The sequence below is a fragment of the Clupea harengus genome, chromosome 22 (genome assembly GCF_900700415.2).
Source record: "Clupea harengus chromosome 22, Ch_v2.0.2, whole genome shotgun sequence".
In the NCBI taxonomy this organism is placed as follows: Eukaryota; Metazoa; Chordata; class Actinopteri; order Clupeiformes; family Clupeidae; genus Clupea; species Clupea harengus.
In genome coordinates, this window is record NC_045173.1 from 2,605,792 (window position 1) to 2,624,647 (window position 18,856).

An 18,856-nucleotide genomic window follows, 5' to 3' on the forward strand; every position below is an offset into this window, starting at 1 on the left:
TTGGTGGCGAGGTAATGTAAGAGTATCTAAATTCGTACAAAATGCTTGACACTGTTATTTCACACCCGTGCACATGTTACACGGATTTAATTTAAAACTATATTCATTCTCCCAGTCGCCCTAATTTGTAAATCCCTCTACATTTGACGATCTTACATTTGTATCCTCTTCCTGTACCAGCTATGGTAAAGATCCTGTGTTTCACCAACGTCAGATAAGCATGCGATGTTTAAAACAACATGATTTCACCAGAAAGTGTCAACTTGTTTCAAAATATTACAACTGTAGTTATTTTATTTCCAACCGCATGAGGCGCTCGTACCATTCAACGACACCTTCCCCGTAAAAGGTTTGCTTGGTTGTTTTACGGTATAGGTTTTCGCTTTTCTTGCTTTTTCACTAAGACTTGTAAACAGGAAGTACGGTGGAGAGTGGATGAAGGGCGAATTGGGGCTCCTATCACTATGCCTAAAAAGAGAAAAAATGGGGAGAGTCCAGCGCGGGCTCCCGGACAGCAAAACGACTCCTGGAGCAACATCGACAATCGTGTTTATGGGGCCAGTGAACCTTGCTTACACGGTGAACCAAACAGAAGTAACTCTGCGTATGGCATGCCTAACTCCAGTGCTGTGGGATTCACCGATAGGGAACACATCATGAGAAACATGGAGGAGGTATTTTCGCATTTGGACCCCGAAGTCATACACATGGTCCTAACGGAGTGTGATTTCAATAGTAAGTTTGGTTATAAATGAAGGCAACATCTCAATCGTCAACGTTAGTTATTATTGTTGATTGGCTACTGGAAAGGGGGTGGTGCAGATGGGGTGGTGCGAAGCCAAAGTCCTCAGGACTTATAACGTCTCTGACGGAACCTCGTGACAGTTGCAGGAAGATCGATATAGAGAACTGGCCCATTTGTAATCCTAACTAATGTCATGTATATTGCTTGTTTGCCATACGCAAAGAAATCTCATGTTCAGTAACTGTGTGGCCATTAGACAGCATAAGACAATCTTACTCTTCACTCAGATTGACGATAGCATGTCATCCAAGTAACCGTGCATTTGCGGTTACAAGTAACCTGATGAGTTGACTGTGTTATAGCTAATGTGTGAGGAAATCCTGCTTGCCATGCTCAATCACGTAGTTATGATATAGTACAAGGTCAGAGTTAACCATGTAGCATATTGTATAGGCATGTTATTTCAGCCATTTACAGTTCACAATTTCACTTCTCTCCTGGCTCTCTCTCTCTTTCTTTCTTCACCCCCACCTCTCACAGTGGAGAATGCCATGGACTCCCTCCTGGAGCTCTCTGATGCCGCTAAAGGTGTTCCTTCCTTACCACCCCCTGTCTCGGGTTTTGAGTTTGCAGCAGCCCTCTTAAATCCTGACATTCCCCAGTCTGTATCCTCATACCCCAAAACAACCGGATCCCGTACCAAAGCGGTTCACACACCACACACACTCACACACTCCACTCAGTCAGAACCATCTCCTCTCGCTGCTTCTGTGCCTCTGTCTTCTCTTCCCTCTCCTCAGCCCCCTGCTTGGCAGGCTTTGCTGGGTAACCCCAGTGTGGAATCTGGGCAGCACCAGACCTCCAGCCCCAAACAGAGACAGGACAGTAGGGGGAATTCTCCAGTGGGGGAGCTAAGTTTTGCTGGTGGGTGTGCTTCAGTGGATCGGAGTGATCGACTCGACTTCAGTCACCTCATCGGAGGGTCAGTTGGGCTAGGGGGCAGCGGTTCAGCCTTCCAGGCATATCGCAGAGATGAGCAGCCCCGTGCAGTGGGAGCCGCCTGGAACCTCACAGCGCCAGAGTTCCATCCGCGGTCAGAGGGGCCGTCCTTCATCACGCCCGTGGCGCTAAACCCCAACCTTGCTGCCCGCTTGTCAACCTATGGGTCTGTTAGCCAGGCCCCTCTAAAACCTACAGCAACCATCCCCACCTCTTGGGCCGTACAGCAACCCCCCATCCATGGCAACAAGCCCACCACAGCTCCCACCTTCAACCAAAGGCTCCGCTTCGAAGGCAGGGTCTTAGTGCTGCTTAGAGGAGCTCCAGGATCAGGCAAATCAACCTTAGCCAGGTGTGTGTATGTTCTTTCATATGAGCAAGAATCACTTTTGATCTCATTGTGTGACTGGTTAAGTGCAACAGTTGTGTTTTGTGCCTAGGGCAATGTTAGACCACAACCCTGGGGGCGTGTCTTTAAGCACAGATGGATATTTCTGTCGCCAAGGAGAGTACTGTTACGACCCATCTGAGCTGTCAACAGCACATGAGTGGAACCAGCAAAGAGGTATAGAAAACATTCACCATACACTCATTAGCTACACCCTCATATGAAAAACCTGCTTCAAACTCATGCACTAGTCGCCTGACTGAAATATGGCCCAGGATGTACCAACCCCAAAGTCTATGAATGTACCCCTAAAACAAAAGCCCAAACCTAAATGCACTAAGACCACATCCATAAGACCAGGGTGGACAAGATGTAATGCACAGGTCCTTACAATGACTACTTTTGTATGTAATGTTTCAACAATTCTTTTGTAACAGCTAAAGAGGCTATGGAGAGGGCTCAGGGTCCTGTCATTATTGATAACACCAACATGCAGAGTTGGGAGATGAGACCCTATGTGGCAATGGTGAGCTCTTTCTCTCTCTCTCTTTCCTGCACACACAGACACGGTGTTGTCATTATCACCTAAGTGCTGTCATGTTTTTGTAGTCTGTTCTGAGTGCTATATTTGTGTCAGGCCTTGAAGCAGAAATACAAAGTTGTGTTCCGAGAGCCAGACACATGGTGGAAGTTCAAGCCCAGGGAGCTGGAGAAGTAAGACTCTAATCCCTCATTTCCCTGAACACTAACCTTGTGGCCCCACCAACACAACATTTCAGAATGTTCCCTCTCCCCTTGCAGACGTACAAAGCATGGTGTGACTCGAGAGAAGATTCGTCGGATGCTGGATGGCTATGATCGTCATGTCTCTGTCAACTCCATCATGGGCTCTTCTAGGCGACCCGACCTGCACACAGAGTGAGAACCCCACAACCTATATCACGTTCTCTACATTTGCCAAAGAAAGCAAATGTCGGGAATCTTGCTGGTTGTATTTCTAAGTAGTAATTACAGACTGCATTGATGAAGAAGCTTCTAGTATTTGTTTGAACTAACTGTGAGGAGCAGTTATATTGTCATTGTGATACACGAAAGGTCATTTGTTGCGCTAAGTATGAACTTCAAGTTAAGTTTAATTATTGACATCTTTTTTTGAAGGCCGAGTCTCTACATCAGACCTATAATATAATAATAACCATAAATGAGGAAGGTGTCCAGTAAGTTTTTCTGTTTCTTCAGACTTCCCGTGACCTCTGACCTGCCACGGCCTGACCTGCTGGGACCCCCTCCTCCCGTTTGTCTCCCTGACGTGTCTTCTATGCCTGTGGGGAGTGTCTTTGTGGGGCAGCCACCTGAGCTTCTGGACTGTGTGGATCTCTATCAGGATCCACAGGAAGTGGAAAAACAGTTGCCTGTGGAGCCCCCTGTGTTATTCTCTCAGTCTATCGCTCAGAGGGAGAGGAGGGCGAGGGATAGAGCCAGGCATCCAGGAGGGCCCCAGCCTGCTGAGCAGCCAAGCACAGCCCCCACACAGGACCGTGTACGAGAGAGTAGTGGCCCGGGCAATAACAGAGAGATTTTTGCTACGGGCAGTGCAGCGGTACATGGAGAGACGGCCAAGGGCAATGGTGCCCAGAGAGCTCGGCTTGCGTTTGTTGGAGACTGGCCCTGTGAGAGTCAGGATCCTCAAGATCAACGCACCATCAACCGCAGGCGAGCGGAGAAGGAGGCACGAGGCCAAGGGGACGGCGTCGGCACTGAGGTGAAGCGGAGTGGGGGTGGGCCAGATTTCACAGAGTTTCATAAGTTGCTGGATCTGCTCCAGGGAGACACGGAGGTTGGAGGCCAGATCCAGCTGTCTGACAGCGAGGAGGAGAGCAGCCCCAGCTCCAGCTCGGGGCCTGACACCCAGCCTCAGTCACCCAGCTGCCTGACAGAGGACAGTACACATGTCCCCATCTCTAACAGAGAAAAAGACATAGATGGAGATAAAGAGGGAGAGGAGGACAGTGGGGAGGAAAGTAACAAAGAAGAAGAAGAGATCAAGAAGGACGGAGAGAGAGAGGGGAAGGGAAAAAAAGAAAGCAAGGCTGGTAAAGAGAGCGAGGGCAAAGGAGAGGAGGGAGGAGAGGATAGAGAAGGATCAGACAGCTTTCATGTCTCGGAAAAGAGGAGGCTGAGCCGGCGGGCGGGGAAACCCTGCCGACTCGCACTCACATTCACCAAGCAGGCCCCTCCGTCAGTCTCACCCCACCACCCACAACCAGAATCACCGCTCCAACCGGAACGCCAAACTCAGGACGTGTCCACGGAGACCGTTTCATCATGCGGCATCTCCACGCAGACCGAGTCGAGTGACCTGGCCCTTCTCTGGCGTATGGAGCATGGGGGCTTGTGGGAAGGTGTTGGTGAGAAAGTCCTGACAGGAAATGCGACACACTTTGTCCCCGCCGTCTCAGAAGCGCCGAGTGCGTGTCCTGTCCGGCGGGCCACGCACGAGAAAGGGGCCCAGGTGGAGGAGGAGGAGCTCATGGAAGCCAGGACTGAAGATGCAGACCTGAGCATTCTCATTCGCCACTTCAAAGGGGTTGCCGTGGAGACGCTGAAGGACCTGTATGACAAATGCCAGCAGGATGTGGAGTGGACCACCAACCTGCTACTGGATTCAGGAGAGGAGATGAGCCGCGAAGACAAGGAGGGTGACGAAACGGAAGACGAGGATGAATTTGAGCTTCAGGATGAGTGCGAGGGGGGTGAGGCAGAAGAGGAGGAGGCGACCAAGAGAGAGGAGATGAAGGACCGAGAAGGAGAGGAGGCTGAAGCTGTTGGGATCGGAATCGCAGAAAGCACGGGAGAAGACACAGGACCAGATGTCAGCAGCTGTGACCTAGCAGGCAAGGCTTTGGAGGGCACACATGACGATGCTGAAGACCACTCTCAGCTCAGGCAGGAGTCTGAAAGCCAACGAGAACCGTCTGCACAGGAACCAACATCCCAAGCCACCATGACCAGCCAGTCACAAGAGGCTTCACAGCAGGAGAGGACTTCAGAGAGCCAGAGCCAGAGCAGTGGGATTGAACATACTGGCACTGGGACACGCTTGCTCACGGATGCTTGCGCTGAGCAGTCTGAGTGGGCGGTGGGGCTGCAGAGAGACAAAGATGGACAAGTCGAGCGGGACGGAGAGGAGGACGTGAGGGGAAGACTGGAGGAAGTGGACGCTGTTACTCAGTCCATACTAACGCAGCTGGAGGAGTTGGTGAAAAAAGAGGAGGATGAGAAGGAACGAGAGAGGCGTGAGCGAGAGAGGGAAAGACGAAAGGAGAAAACAAAGGCATCTAACCCGCTGGACATTCAGAGCCTGGAACTCAGACTGCCCACGGAGCTTGCACTGCAACTCACTGAGCTGTTTGGCCCTGTCGGCGCCAACCCAGGTATGCACACGTCCCCCTCACCCCCACAAACACATATACACAAACACAAGGTGTGCAACTCAATGCAGTTCAGTTCTTTCTCTCTTCCTAAGACAAGTTCTCCGATGACTGTTATGTTAAGATGGACCTGAACCTTGCTCGACTCCTGCATCAAAAATGGAAAGAAACCATCCAGGTGAGCCAGAGGCCTCACACGTGCCCGCACACACAGACACACAGACACACAGAATGACCCGGATAGTATTCATCTTTACTCTATCTTTACAGGAGAAGCACAGACAAGCTGCACTGTCCTACCACCTACTACAGGAAAGTACGTACATGCTCACAGACACACACACACACACACACACACACAAACACTTTCTCAAACAGACATGGTGAAAATACTGCTTATGAAAGTGACAACATCTGTCATGTTATCACCTGGTCATTTATGGCGTACCTTCTGTCCCCTCTTGCTCATGTTCTTGCATCTTTGGTAACACAGGCTCTTTCCACTGGGGCGAATCACAGACTGGTATGTCCAGGCCACATGACAGGAGTAAAGCTCACTTTCTGATTGGTGCCGATGGCTATGCCTCTCTTGGGGCCGAATCCGATTACGCTGATGACACTCCAGTGATGGATTACAGGAATCTGGGCCAGCCGTATGTGTCTCTAAGGGACATCATGTCAGAAGAACAGGCACTGCAAGACATAGAAAAGGTAGCACATATTCTTACCCACTGAACACCCCCCCAAACACACACACACACACACACACTGATGAGCCCAAGCATTGTGTGAAATATGTGAGTTTTGTGAGTTAAAAGTGTGTGTGTGTGTGTGTGTGTGTGTGTGTGTGTGTGTGTATATACAGTCCAGATTCCACGGCTGGGATCCAGAGCTGAGAGATGGGGCTGCCATGTTGAAGGAGAAACAGATCTTCTCTCTCTTCCCCACCATCGACAGACTCTTCCTCAAAGACATCTTCAGAGATCACAAGTAAGACACAAGTCCCAGTGTGCCATGCCATCACTACCAGTTTACTATCTCCACTGACATCTATAAGCATTTGTCTCTGTCACACTTTAACATCACAAAATGAATGCTTATAGCCAGGTCCTATATTTGATCTTAGTGAGTAGGGAGATCTATTAAGCTTAAGGTAAATTCACACATAACATATCAACTAATACAACAACTAGCAACTATAACAATGTAAAATGCCACTCTGTTCTGGCAGTAGGTGTAAATCCACCCCTAGTAGGCCTGCTTTCAACACAGTGAGCAAGAGTTAGCCCCCAAAGCAAGAGCCTATCATGCTCCTTTGTCCACAGGTAGTCACAGTGCGTTTGTTTGTTCTTCAATGCTATTCACAGAGTAAGTCTTTCCTCTTCACATGACCGTTATGTGTTGTCAAACGTTTGACCTTTGACCTTATCCAATCAAACATGTTGTCAAAGAGTAACTGTGTCGAGTCTTTTTAAGATAGGTAGAAAAGGCAGCAGGGAGACCAGGCTCTGTAGTTGTACATTTATCTGTCCTCCACCAGGTGCATAATCCAAGAAGTGAAAAAGAAACAAAAAGACTATATAAATTGAAACAAAAAATATTTACAAAGAACTGTATATGTACAGTCAATAGTACAGTGCACTATGTCCCTACACTGAGACAGCACATAAGTATTATCCTCACTCTTCTGAGGAAAATAGAGAAGAGCATACATATATAGTTCACCAACAAACTCTCACCCAAGAAGTTCTCCGCACAGAAGCTCCCTTACTTCTACCACCCTAACCCGTTTAACAGGTAACTGAACTCACCCTAATTGGCCCCATACCATCACAGGCTCACAGCTCAGGGGGGATGTCAAGTGGCAGAAGGAATACACTAGTTAAAGTGGTACCAATAATAATTTGAACAACGTCCGGCCTTCAAAGTAATCATAACCATAGTTATAGGTCACATTCACAACTGAAAACCTTAAAACTCAATTAATTGATTTCGCGAGGGCGAAACCACATTCCTTGCGAACCTGTCCAAACCATAAAGGCGTTCCTAATACAGGAAAAGATACAATGGTGGCAAAAAGTCATTCAACTTTGTTTGTTGAACAAACATGGTATAGTAAACTGTCATTCTTTCTCATTTGCTACATGTAAAGACAACAGAATAACAGTGATTTGACGGCACAATATGTGTACAATAAAACAGAGATTTTGAACAACGGTATGATGAGTAGGGATGGGTATCGTTTGGTTTTTATCCGATACCGGTACATAACCGATACTTTTAAAACGATACCGGTGCCTAAACGGTGCCGGAACCGATACTTTTTTTTTTTTTAAGCGCAAAGCGACGATTGACAACATTAAAGAAAGGCTTTTTTTATTGCCAAGGCAATTTTTTTTCTTCAAATTGAACAATACATTAACTGTTTAAAGTATATTATAAATATAAATACATACAAAACACTTGGCTTCCAACTACAGCTTCAAACTTTTTAACTTCAAACTATGAACATTATATTAACTGTAAACAACAGTTTATAGTATACTTAAATAAATATAAATAAATACAAAAACAGCTTCAAACTTCTTTTGCAAAAATATGAGCATATTTGCCTTTGGAGTCAAAAATGTATTATTTTGTTTGCATTTATTTCATGAAATTTCACCATTTTATGATTTGTTTATACCTATCTTTTCTATCTTGTTCATAGTTAATCTTGTTACTTGAACACACTGAGAACGAGAAAATGTGTACTGCTCCTTTAAGAGACTACCGTTGGTAGTTTATCTGTCATCTCCGTTTATTTTTCAGTCTTCAGTTGCTGATCTGCCGTTGACTCTTGCCTTCTCTCCCCTCTTTTCACGCAATTATTTGGTTGCATTTGCTGCACGTCGCAATGTTTGAATCTTTTTGTGCGAAATACAGCCACACTTTTGACCGTTTACCTTTCGGTATTTTCTCTGTTAAAAGGTTGATGGCTAGTTCTGTTTGTGCTTGCCTGCTCTTCACTGTCATAAGACTGTTGCTATGAAAACACCAATGAGCGTGAGCGACACAGGACAAAGTTTACATTGGAAGCTGGGGCAGTTTTACATGTGCCCCACGGAATCTGCCTAGCGACCGTGTTCAATTGGCTCAGGCACCGAAATGAAGCACCGAAATCTGCGTTGCATTTCGGTCCGGGTAGGTACCGGTTGTATTGGAACCGGTTCCATATTGGTACCGTGATGTCATGTTTGCCGTGACGTCAGCAAAGGTGTGCACTTCTATGCTGCCACACATGCCAGCCAAGTTAAACCAGTTCAGAGAGTTATGTGGGGATGTACAATAAGGACTGTAGAAGTCTGCGTTGACGGTTAAAGGTATAACGAGAGTCTGTTGCGTCCGCGCTAAGGAAACGCGGCGTCGCAGACTTATTTCTTTTGTTCTGATCCGTCCTGTTCAAATGTTCTCTGGCTCACGCCGCTGTCTGCTACAGTTTCAGCCTGGAACAGACGGAGAAGTTCCTGCACTCTCTTCTGGACGTGGGGCCGGTCAAAAACGTTGTGGCTACAGACTCCCCCCAACACAACCACTCTCACACACAGAGGACGCCCAGCAAGGAAAGGGTTGGTCTCTTATTCTGTTTCTCTCATGACGTTTCACATTGTTTTAGTCTTCGCAAATAATTTTCTTGATGTTTCCTCCTCTCTCTCTCTCTCTCTCTTTCTCTTTCTCTCTCTGTGTCTCGGTCTCTCCATGTTTGTGTGTGTCTGTGTGTGTTCAGTTACAGACAAATAAACAGAAGGAGACTGAGCTGATGTTCCAGGACACAGACGATCCTGAGTATCAGGACTTCCGGGCCGAGGCCAACCTGCAGAGTGTGAAACGGCAGGAATGCTTCAGAAAAGCAGCCGAGGCTCATAGGCGTGACAAGAAACAAGTGGCCAGCTTCTACGCTCAGCAGGTAAGATACACGCACGGACACATGAACCATCACACATAAACAAACACGCACAGAAAGAAAGAAAGAAAGAAAGAAAGAGAGAGGGGGAGTATGGTGGATAATTTGTTCAACTAATTATGAAATAAAGTTTCTTCAGGAAGATTCTGAGTTCGGAGATTCGTTGAGTAGTAATGCCTTTATTGAAGATCAACAAAGGGAAGCTAGCCATAGAGAGTCTGATGTTACAAGGAAGTATAAGAGCTATTACAGGCTTAACTCGCCAAATAGTTTACCTCCCATTTTCTTATATCACGTTGAGCGTGGCCTATCAACAGCGTCCCCTTGGCAACTTGCCACTTTTATGTTTGGTTCCCATTTAGTTCCTACTTCAACAAATGAATTGACATGTTATATTATTTGGGTTAATGGTGGCGCATTCAGGTTTATGGCGACCATTTTGTGTAATGTTTCTTCACAGTTTTCTTATTAATGCTCCAGCTTGCAAAATGGCCGATATTAAATGCATGTAGAAATAACATGAAAATCAGGAGTCAGACACCCATTTATGGAAAAACATCATGTACAGACACCAATGGACAACAATGATATGAGCTGATTCACTAGATAAGCCATTTGCACCAGCATAGTGACATGCATGTTTACCCAACAGGAATTGGATAAGTGTGTGTGTGTGTGTGTGTGTGTGTGTGTGTGTGTGTGTGTGTTCATACATATTTTTGTACAGGGTCATTTGCATGGTCTGAAGATGCAAGAGGCAAACCATCGCGCTGCACAGTGCATCTTTGAGCGGGTGAATGCCTCACTTCTGCCGCAGAATGTTCTAGATCTCCATGGCCTGCATGTCACCGAGGCCATAGAACATCTCCAGCGGATCCTCAAAGAGAAGAGCGCAGGTGCGTGCATACACCAAGGGGTGGCGCTACACTCTCTTAGACAGTTGAGAAGGCCCTTGGTATTTGATACGAGGTTGTGATGTAAGATTGTACTTTTTATTTGTGATGAGATTGAAATGTTCTCTTCTGTTAGACATCTTGCGTGTCTACACTCTTGGCCTCCTTTGACCTGTACCAACATTACCGACATTTAGGTCTTCTTTCCCTTTCGTAAAGCTCTCATGTGCAGCGTGTCTTCTTTTGACATAAGACCAGTTGTCATAGGTGACCATGATATTCACGACAAAGAGACTGATCACCACATCATGTTAGCGGTATCTGCAGACTGTGTTGCCATTCACTTTCCTTTGGAACTGTAATTATGGAGGTTTTCAGGTAAATTTGTCTCTGTTTTTGTTAATCTGTTTAAATGCTGTGTATGTGTTTGCTTAGAGTACAGACAGGGTCTGTGCCGACCTCAGCTGTCAGTCATCACAGGAAGAGGAAACCGCAGCCAAGGGGGAGTGGCCAAAATTAGGCCAGCTGTCATCGACTATCTCAACAGCAAGCATTATGAGTAATGAATCCATACCCTCACAAGCACATAGACAACTTCACCATAGTTTAGAACCGTAAAGTAAGATGCCTTTACCCTTGCATCACTTTTGTATGCTTTCTCTCTCTCTCTCTCTCCCCCCCACCCCCTCCCAGGTTTACTGAGCCAAATGTCGGTTTAGTTCTTGTGTCACTTCAAAAGGAGGCAAAAGCATGAATGACTGCGGCTGCTGCTACGGGATACCCACCCACCGGGCCTCCTCCACTCTGGCTCTGCAGTGCCTCTCTTCCAACGCGAAGCCTGTTGCTGGAGCTGCTCTGATCTCCAGTCTCATTCTCTAAAGGGTGGCCAACTGTCGGCATTCTGTGTGAAAGGGATCCTTTAAACTTCTTCCCCTGCTTTTCCTCACTCTTCAGTGCTCAGTACACCAGACGTGTTTTGGATGACAGTGGATTGGTACTAGGAAGTAGATGAACTTGTGAAATATTTTGGTTGGTGTAATTTTGCACCATGTTAATCCTAATTCTGCCATCACAGAACTATGATTGTGTTCTACTGCTGTGAATATGTAAGGCTGTCCAGCTGTGCACATCCTTGAAAACTGTTAAGACGGCATTTAATGGCGACTCTCTCAGGGCACATTTGTTGTGTACAGAAATATTTGCTGTATTTGTTTTATTTTGTGTGTCTGAGTGAGAGAGATAGTATGTATAATGGGATGTTCTTCTCACTTTGACAAACTTTAAAGATAGCTTGGCAATGCCTGTTAAAGCTTTAGTTGAGGGTTGACTGTATTTTGTATCTGATCCATTGTTAAACCTCAAGTGAATTTTTAGATTTGGGATTCATTCGAATTTTTTATTTCAGTTTTAATGAAAGTGTTAGCCCAATTGTAAATATTCCTTTTCCCTTTCCGGTTTTTATACTCATGTATTCAAGGCAGAATAAGCTGCATTTTTAAAAAAACAAACAAAAAAAGTGTTTTAACAAATTGAAATAAATTTTGTATTGTCTTTATGGGGATTTATTTTAGTTTGTGTGCAATGTATAGTCTTGTTAATTAAGTGTGCAATGTATAGTCTTGCCGCCGGACCGTTTTTCTAATGGATTTCTATTGTATTGAAGCATATAATTGACTATCTCTACGCTGTGTTTGCGTGTTGTGATGGAAGTGAGCAACTTACTGGAATCAATGACTAACACAAGCACGGTTATCGAGTTTCGCCACGAAAAGGTCACGATCTCTGCTATGAAATGAAAGCGGAGCATGGGTGCGCGGCGAAGGGACGACGTATAATTGTCATATTATCACGCACCAGTAGAGGGCAGTAGAGAATGCTATTTTCTCCAGGCCTACTCAAGAGGGCCATACTGTGAATCACATTAGCCGAAGAATTGGTGACATATTGTCTTATTTTCTTCTATTTACGGTATCGAGGTCCCATCGCTTTTACTTTGAGCGTTTAGTGTTTTACGTTGCTCAGATATTAAATCAGGCCTACTGAGGCCTATTTGCCTATTTCGTTAAGCCATGGCAGGCAGTTTTTAAATTATTATTTGTGCCATTCATGTCATTTCATCATTTAGGATACAGCTCAACAACACGTGTAAGAGAAGGCGACAGATAAAAAAAAAACACCTCCGCTTCAAAGGCACACGCCCCAACGGATGCGCACAAATTTACTGAAGAAAAAATACTTCCTTTACATCACAGATGGATGTGATGCATACTAAGTCCCTCATTTGCTTTGTAGCTGAAGCCTAGGCTACATCATTTCAGGTGTTTTTAGATTCGGATAAATTAATCAGAAGATTGATGTTTCCTTCAAGTTTTGCGTTACTTTCAACGGGGGTTAACAGGCTGACCTACACCTAAATGTTCTTCGATGAAAATCATAATTTCATCCATCCGTTTCCCAAGCAATTTGTCATCGAGCACTCCAGTGGTAAGAAAAAATGGACTTGTATTATTTTAGGTTTTTACTCATATTTAACTAGGTTAGGGTTTAATTTGTAACAGTTCGAAATACTCATAGCCGAGTCTACTCATGAACGTACTCGATATAATTTCGAAATGCGTGTTTGGCCTTTAGGCCCAGGTGGAATCTTAGAAGACATTTTTAGGAAGGCCTATGAGTGATAATGTCTCATGGTAAAAGGGAAAGATAAAGTGAAATGAGAATGAGGTATTTAAGACACTCAAAAACCAATTGACAATCATCCGTGGATGTTTTATTATTGGATACCTCGTTAAAATGAAATTGATTTAAGGTTCTTTTAAGGATTTCAGTTTGTGGATGCTCTTGGGTGTGTATTTCGTCCCTGAAGTCTATTCTAATTATTTTACTATGCTATTCCATCCATGATCCCCCTTTCTCATGTCCTTCGATAGTCAAGGACAAGAAGACAAGACACTCAAACCATTATCTAACTCTAAGCGACCTAAGAATTTGAATGTTAGCCTGAAACGTAGGAGCTCAACCCTCAATTTCCTGAACTTACAAATTCTCCAAACAGGGTTGTGAAACAACTCTTCGTAAAGACAAAAAACAAACAAAAAAGAAAACTAATTTCTTCTATGCACTAGAAGCCCTAAATATTTCTAACATTATGAGATTATGACTACAGACATTTTCGAAAAGCAATGCCGCATTTAACATATCAGTGTTTTGTGGTCGTTCACAGTTTAACGGCTAAAGACATCTGTTGTTTTGCATGTGTAAGGTCCCTGTAGATTCCAGAAATACCAGATTTTGTTCACTGATTATGTTTCTTTGATGTTTTTCATCTTTTTAAACAGTCTACATATGCGTCTACATATTCTCCCCATGTCTCACTCTCTCATGTTCTCCAGGTGTCTGTTATGTGAAGCAAGATGCCGAAAGGACCTATACCGTATAGAACATAAAGAAGACTCGGAGAGGGCCAAGGTGGAGGTCTGCTCTTTGACTTGAAGATTATTGCCAACTGAACAGATGAAAGTTGGACAAAGCGGTGTCCATCATGTGCAGTGTTCATTACCACCTCTGAGTTCTCATCCAGCTCTCACCCCAAAACTAAAGACTAGTGTGACTAGTTCTTTCTTGGTGTGTGCATCATGAACTCCATTAAGTGTGTTCTGGTAGGGGACAGTGCAGTTGGGAAGACTGCCCTGCTAGTTCGCTTCACCTCTGACACATTTCCAGAAATGTATAAGCCCACCATTTACGACAACACAGGAGTGGAGGTGTTCATGGACGGCGTGCCGATCAACTTGGGATTGTGGGACACGGCTGGAAATGACACCTTTCGGCATGTACGACCTATGTCTTACCAACAGGCAGATGTGGTCCTTCTTTGTTACTCAGTGGCCAAACCGCCATCTTTTGCCAGCGTACGGCAAAAGTGGATAGCGGAGGTTCGAGAGCACCTTCCTCGGGTCCCAGTGCTTGTAGTCGCCACACAGACAGACCAGCGTGACATGGGCCCCCACCGCGGAAACTGTTTCTCAGCAGCGGATGGGAAGCGTTTGGCCCAGGACATCCGCGCCAGGGGATACCTGGAGTGCTCTGCTCTCAGCAACCGAGGTGTCCAGCAGGTGTTTGAGTGTGCCGTGAGGACGGCAGTCAACCAGGCCAAGAAGCAGTCGCGCCGTCGTCTCTTCAGCTTTGACGCCTGCAAGACCTCCTAACCCTCGCCTCATACGCTGACCTCAGTGAGATGTCACTCTCAGACACAAGCATGTTTAGAGTTCTCCAGCTGTATGTCTACAGACCCCAAATCAGTGGATTTCCAGATGAACGTGAAGAACTAGTTTTACTGAGAAGAAAATGTACATGGTTTTGTGTTCACTGAACTCCACAATCCTATCATGTGCATTTCACCAGTGAAACACCATTTCAACACTGATTTTGTGCTCGGAGAGAGATTGACAGTTTAATTTAATCTGTAACAATGCATCAACACAGACATTTTAATTCATTTTAATTCATTTTAATTTTCAGTCCACAGTTCATAACAAATACTTAGATTGATTACCCACATAGGGTTTAAACGGAATTAAACAATGAGAGAAATGTTCAAATGACACCAAGTGTAATTTTAAAAGTTAAAACAACATAGTTTTGTATTAACAGCAAAAATTCAAGCAACGGACTGGCTGATCTGTGTTTTTTTTAACTTAATCTTAAAGCGCAGTATGAATATACTGCTACGGAAAGAGAATGGACTTAAAAACGGACTGAAATACTCCTGTTTTTATGAAAGCACTATATGATTTTCAGAAATATGTTTCTTTTCATTTTGCAGTTAAAGGATTACTCACTTAAATAAAGAGAGAGAGGAGTTATTTTACAAAGAGATTTGCACACTTTGAATTGTAAAATATGAAGCATAATGAAGTGTAACAGTACACAATCTATCCACTGTGTCCACTATAAACTTTACTTGTGGGGGCCATTGACATTCACGAGGCAGAATCTTGTCAACCTTCATTTTCTCCATGTCCAAATGGGCCTATCGGTTGAAAGACAACCGTAAAGTTTACAGTTGGCCCAAACTAATCCCCAAATAATACATATTTCTGGTAATGGCCATTATGGCCATTATTCTGGTAAAGGTACTTGCCCTGCCTGCGAGTGTACAACTATTTTTCAGAACAAAAATGTGGCCTGCCAACTGTTTAAACTTCCTCAAATGTATTTTTGTAAGAGCCACCAAAATATGCATTACATGAGAATCCTCAGCAAAGTAGCATTTCATATTTCTTTTCAGCAGTTATATACTCACTAAAATATCAACGCAACATGTTAAGTTTTGGCTCCGTGTTTCATGAACCTAACTGACATATCTTGTCATTTCTCCGTGTCCATAACTTACTGATAAACTGATTTTCTATATACATTTTTATTTAGCAAAATGTTTGAGATTCTTCCATGTTGCATTTTAATTTTTTCAGTATATTTCATTAGGAAAATGATCATATGGAATTCATAAGAAGACCGCATATTTTCTTCCTGACGTAGAATCGTCATAATTCACTTCATAATCAGTATCACTGCGGCTGTTTGACTGTAAGAAGACCACCAGTGATAGGTCCTCCGGCTAGATATAATTTCCTAAGTTGAAAATGAGCTGTGATGCTCTGAGATGTAAAAGCATGTAATAAAGTGTAATAACTATTTTGATTTGAATGTTTGTTAAAGACAACAGTAACAGATGGTATGGACCAGATCGCAGGACGCAGGATTGGACCAGGACGCAGATGTTTAGTCTTTCATTTGATAGGACAGTGAGTTTATCCATTTTGTGACTGTTACAAAAAAAGAAAACCAGTGTATAGGTGTGCCATATACTTAAAATGCATTTTGGACAGTTTAACACCCCATAACAGTACACCACTATGTGCACGCCTATATGCAGACAGCGATGTGAGCTGTAAATCTCATGTGTGATCTGGTGGAAGAGTGCATTGAGTTTAACACTGCAGCGAGATAATATCAGATGATGCAATGTCATGGAGAACTTCAGTGATCATGAGCCTGACATGACGAGGTGTTGATGTTTGGTTTTACTGCTGGGTAGAGTCCACCGCTGGGTAGAGTCCACCGCTGGGTAGAGTGCACTGCTGGGTAGAGTCCACTGCTGGGTAGAGTCCACTGCTGGGTAGAGTGCACTGCTGGGTAGAGTCCACTGCTGGGTAGAGTCCACCGCTGGGTAGAGTCCACCGCTGGGTAGAGTCCACTGCTAGGTAGCAAAAGCGAGCATAGTCAAGTATACTGCGATCACATTAGAGTAGAGTATTTTAGTCACCAGTGGAAGATACTTGCATGGTAAATAATGTACTCATGGTTCAGGATGTGGTGTTGCCATTAATATGATGTGATTTTACCTACTAATAACTGAAGCCTCCTTTAATGAATACAGTTGTCCCAGAAACAACCATGTCTATGCCGTATTCTGTTCTGTATTGTATTTAACAACTCACCGTGAATACGGAATAATAACTTGTTATGTGGCTTATTTACCCAATAGAGGATATATAATCAACCCGCTTTACACAGGAAATGTATTAGCTTGTATTCAACCTTCATAATATAGATATATACTTTTGAGATTGTATTCTTGTCTTTGGCCGCAGACACAACACCAAAAGACCACAAAGGAAATTCAAATGAATAAATAATATAGGATTTTGCTTACTACATATTTTTGAAGCATATACTTTCCATATGCTTCAAAACATGATGGATCTTTCCCCTGAATATATGAAGGATGTATCTTCCATTAAGTGTATGTTAAAAGAGCAGCGAAAGAGAAATAATGTCCTCACGTATCTACTGGCTGAAGTCCCCACTACTGCTATCTGCTCTGCTCTAGGCTCAGGTGGCAGCAATAATTAGTAGCAACAGCAACACACCATATGAATATTGCTGCAAAAGTATAATTTTCTTCAGAACTGTCTTTTTGCTGTTCTAAAGCTGTGGTTAAGGGTCATGTTACAGGGTGAGCTGTGTAGTATTGAACTGTCTACGGAGAGCTCCGTGTCCGAGAGCAACCATCAGAAATGCTTGGGGATTGTAATTTGGTGGAGTGTTTTAAGAGTAAGCAAGATAAGGTGACACACTTTGTCTTAGATTTCAGAAGAACTCTGTCCCGACCACAACGTGAGCTGAAACGAACAGAGGGATGTGGGACATAAGATGTGCTGTTTGGTGTCATGTGGTTTAAGGATACACACTCCCTCTACATTCTCTGGCTTACACACATAACACTATCTCTAAAACCTCCTTGCAGAAAAGAGATCTGCGAGACGGATGCCTGTGTCACCCACATATACCCGCTAAAGTTGGTTACTTAGACATTCAATGCAGCCTACCAGGCCTTTAAAGTGGCAGTAAGGATTTTCTGGCTAAAACTGGTAAGCTCCAACCTAAAAGTCATGCAAAAGCCTCATAAAGACCAGCAACCAAGTTGGCGTTGATAAAAGCTTGCAAGCACGCTAATTGGTGTCTTGGGGACATAATAAGCTTTACTTTTCCACAGAGTGAGCCATCCCGAACCATAGGGCATAGCCTGTGCGACTCGTGAGAACGACAGGTGTGTTTATCTGTCCTTCACAGAACCATATACTATCAAAATTAATTTGAAGATGATGCCAAAACTAGTTGCTGATAAAAAAACATACCTCAAAAAGTATCAAATTGCTGCATTCTATTGCCTATTGCTTGTCTGAACAGCGAGCACAAAAGCTAAAGTATACTCAACTCCAACTCAAAGAATGAAAATAGAACACAAGACACGAAGAACGTTTTTTTTTTTTGTCTGTAGTGGGTTTCATACAACTTTGCCTCCACTCCAGAACCCTACATACCAAATAACTCTTCTGGTCAGAGGAGGCATATATGTCTGCTGTGGTCTCTGTCTTTGTCGCTCTCTCATAGCGTGAAACACTTTTGTGTCATCACAATAGGATTCTAACAGTACCTCAGTCACACAGAGACACACACGCACACACACACACACACACACACACACACACACACACACACACACACACACATACTCACACACACGCCTCAGTAACCCTACCACATAGCCCCAGCTCTTTCGCTGAGACAGGAAACACCTGTGATGACTTGTTACCGCATGGGCGCTCTAACACACTCACATATACACACACAGTCCAAAGACTTTGAATCTATTGCCAAATACTAATCTGTACTGTCTGTTTCCCTTTCTCGGTCCTATAGAGCTTTGTGTATGTGTGTGAGTGGATTCAATTGTAAAAGATTCGTATGACAGTGACATTGAGTGTCATTCGCTCATTTTTGGGAGCACGTAATTTACCCATGTAAGTAATTACTTAATTAACACGCCACTCAGAGAAAACTGGTTGGAGGGTTTCATGGAGGTGTTAGTAGTGATATCTTCGCACATAC

At 44.2% G+C, this 18,856-nt stretch overlaps 2 protein-coding genes across 2 annotated transcripts; both read left to right on the top strand.

Annotated features, from left to right (window-relative positions):
• The first annotated feature begins 50 nt into the window (after positions 1-50).
• On the top strand, positions 51-6,148 carry n4bp2 (NEDD4 binding protein 2). Its single transcript, XM_042702959.1, has 10 exons — positions 51-735; positions 1,286-2,096; positions 2,185-2,309; positions 2,570-2,658; positions 2,770-2,846; positions 2,934-3,050; positions 3,372-5,566; positions 5,640-5,741; positions 5,834-5,879; positions 6,057-6,148. Exons 1-8 carry the CDS (start codon positions 465-467, stop codon positions 5,672-5,674), a joined length of 3,720 nt encoding a protein of 1,239 aa, XP_042558893.1. The 5' UTR covers positions 51-464; the 3' UTR covers positions 5,675-5,741; positions 5,834-5,879; positions 6,057-6,148.
• Positions 6,149-11,165: 5,017 nt separating this feature from the next.
• rhoh (ras homolog family member H) lies at positions 11,166-16,096 on the top strand. The gene is made up of 2 exons (XM_042702963.1): positions 11,166-12,883; positions 13,792-16,096. Exon 2 carries the CDS (start codon positions 14,035-14,037, stop codon positions 14,605-14,607), a length of 573 nt encoding a protein of 190 aa, XP_042558897.1. The 5' UTR covers positions 11,166-12,883; positions 13,792-14,034; the 3' UTR covers positions 14,608-16,096.
• Positions 16,097-18,856: the final 2,760 nt, after the last annotated feature.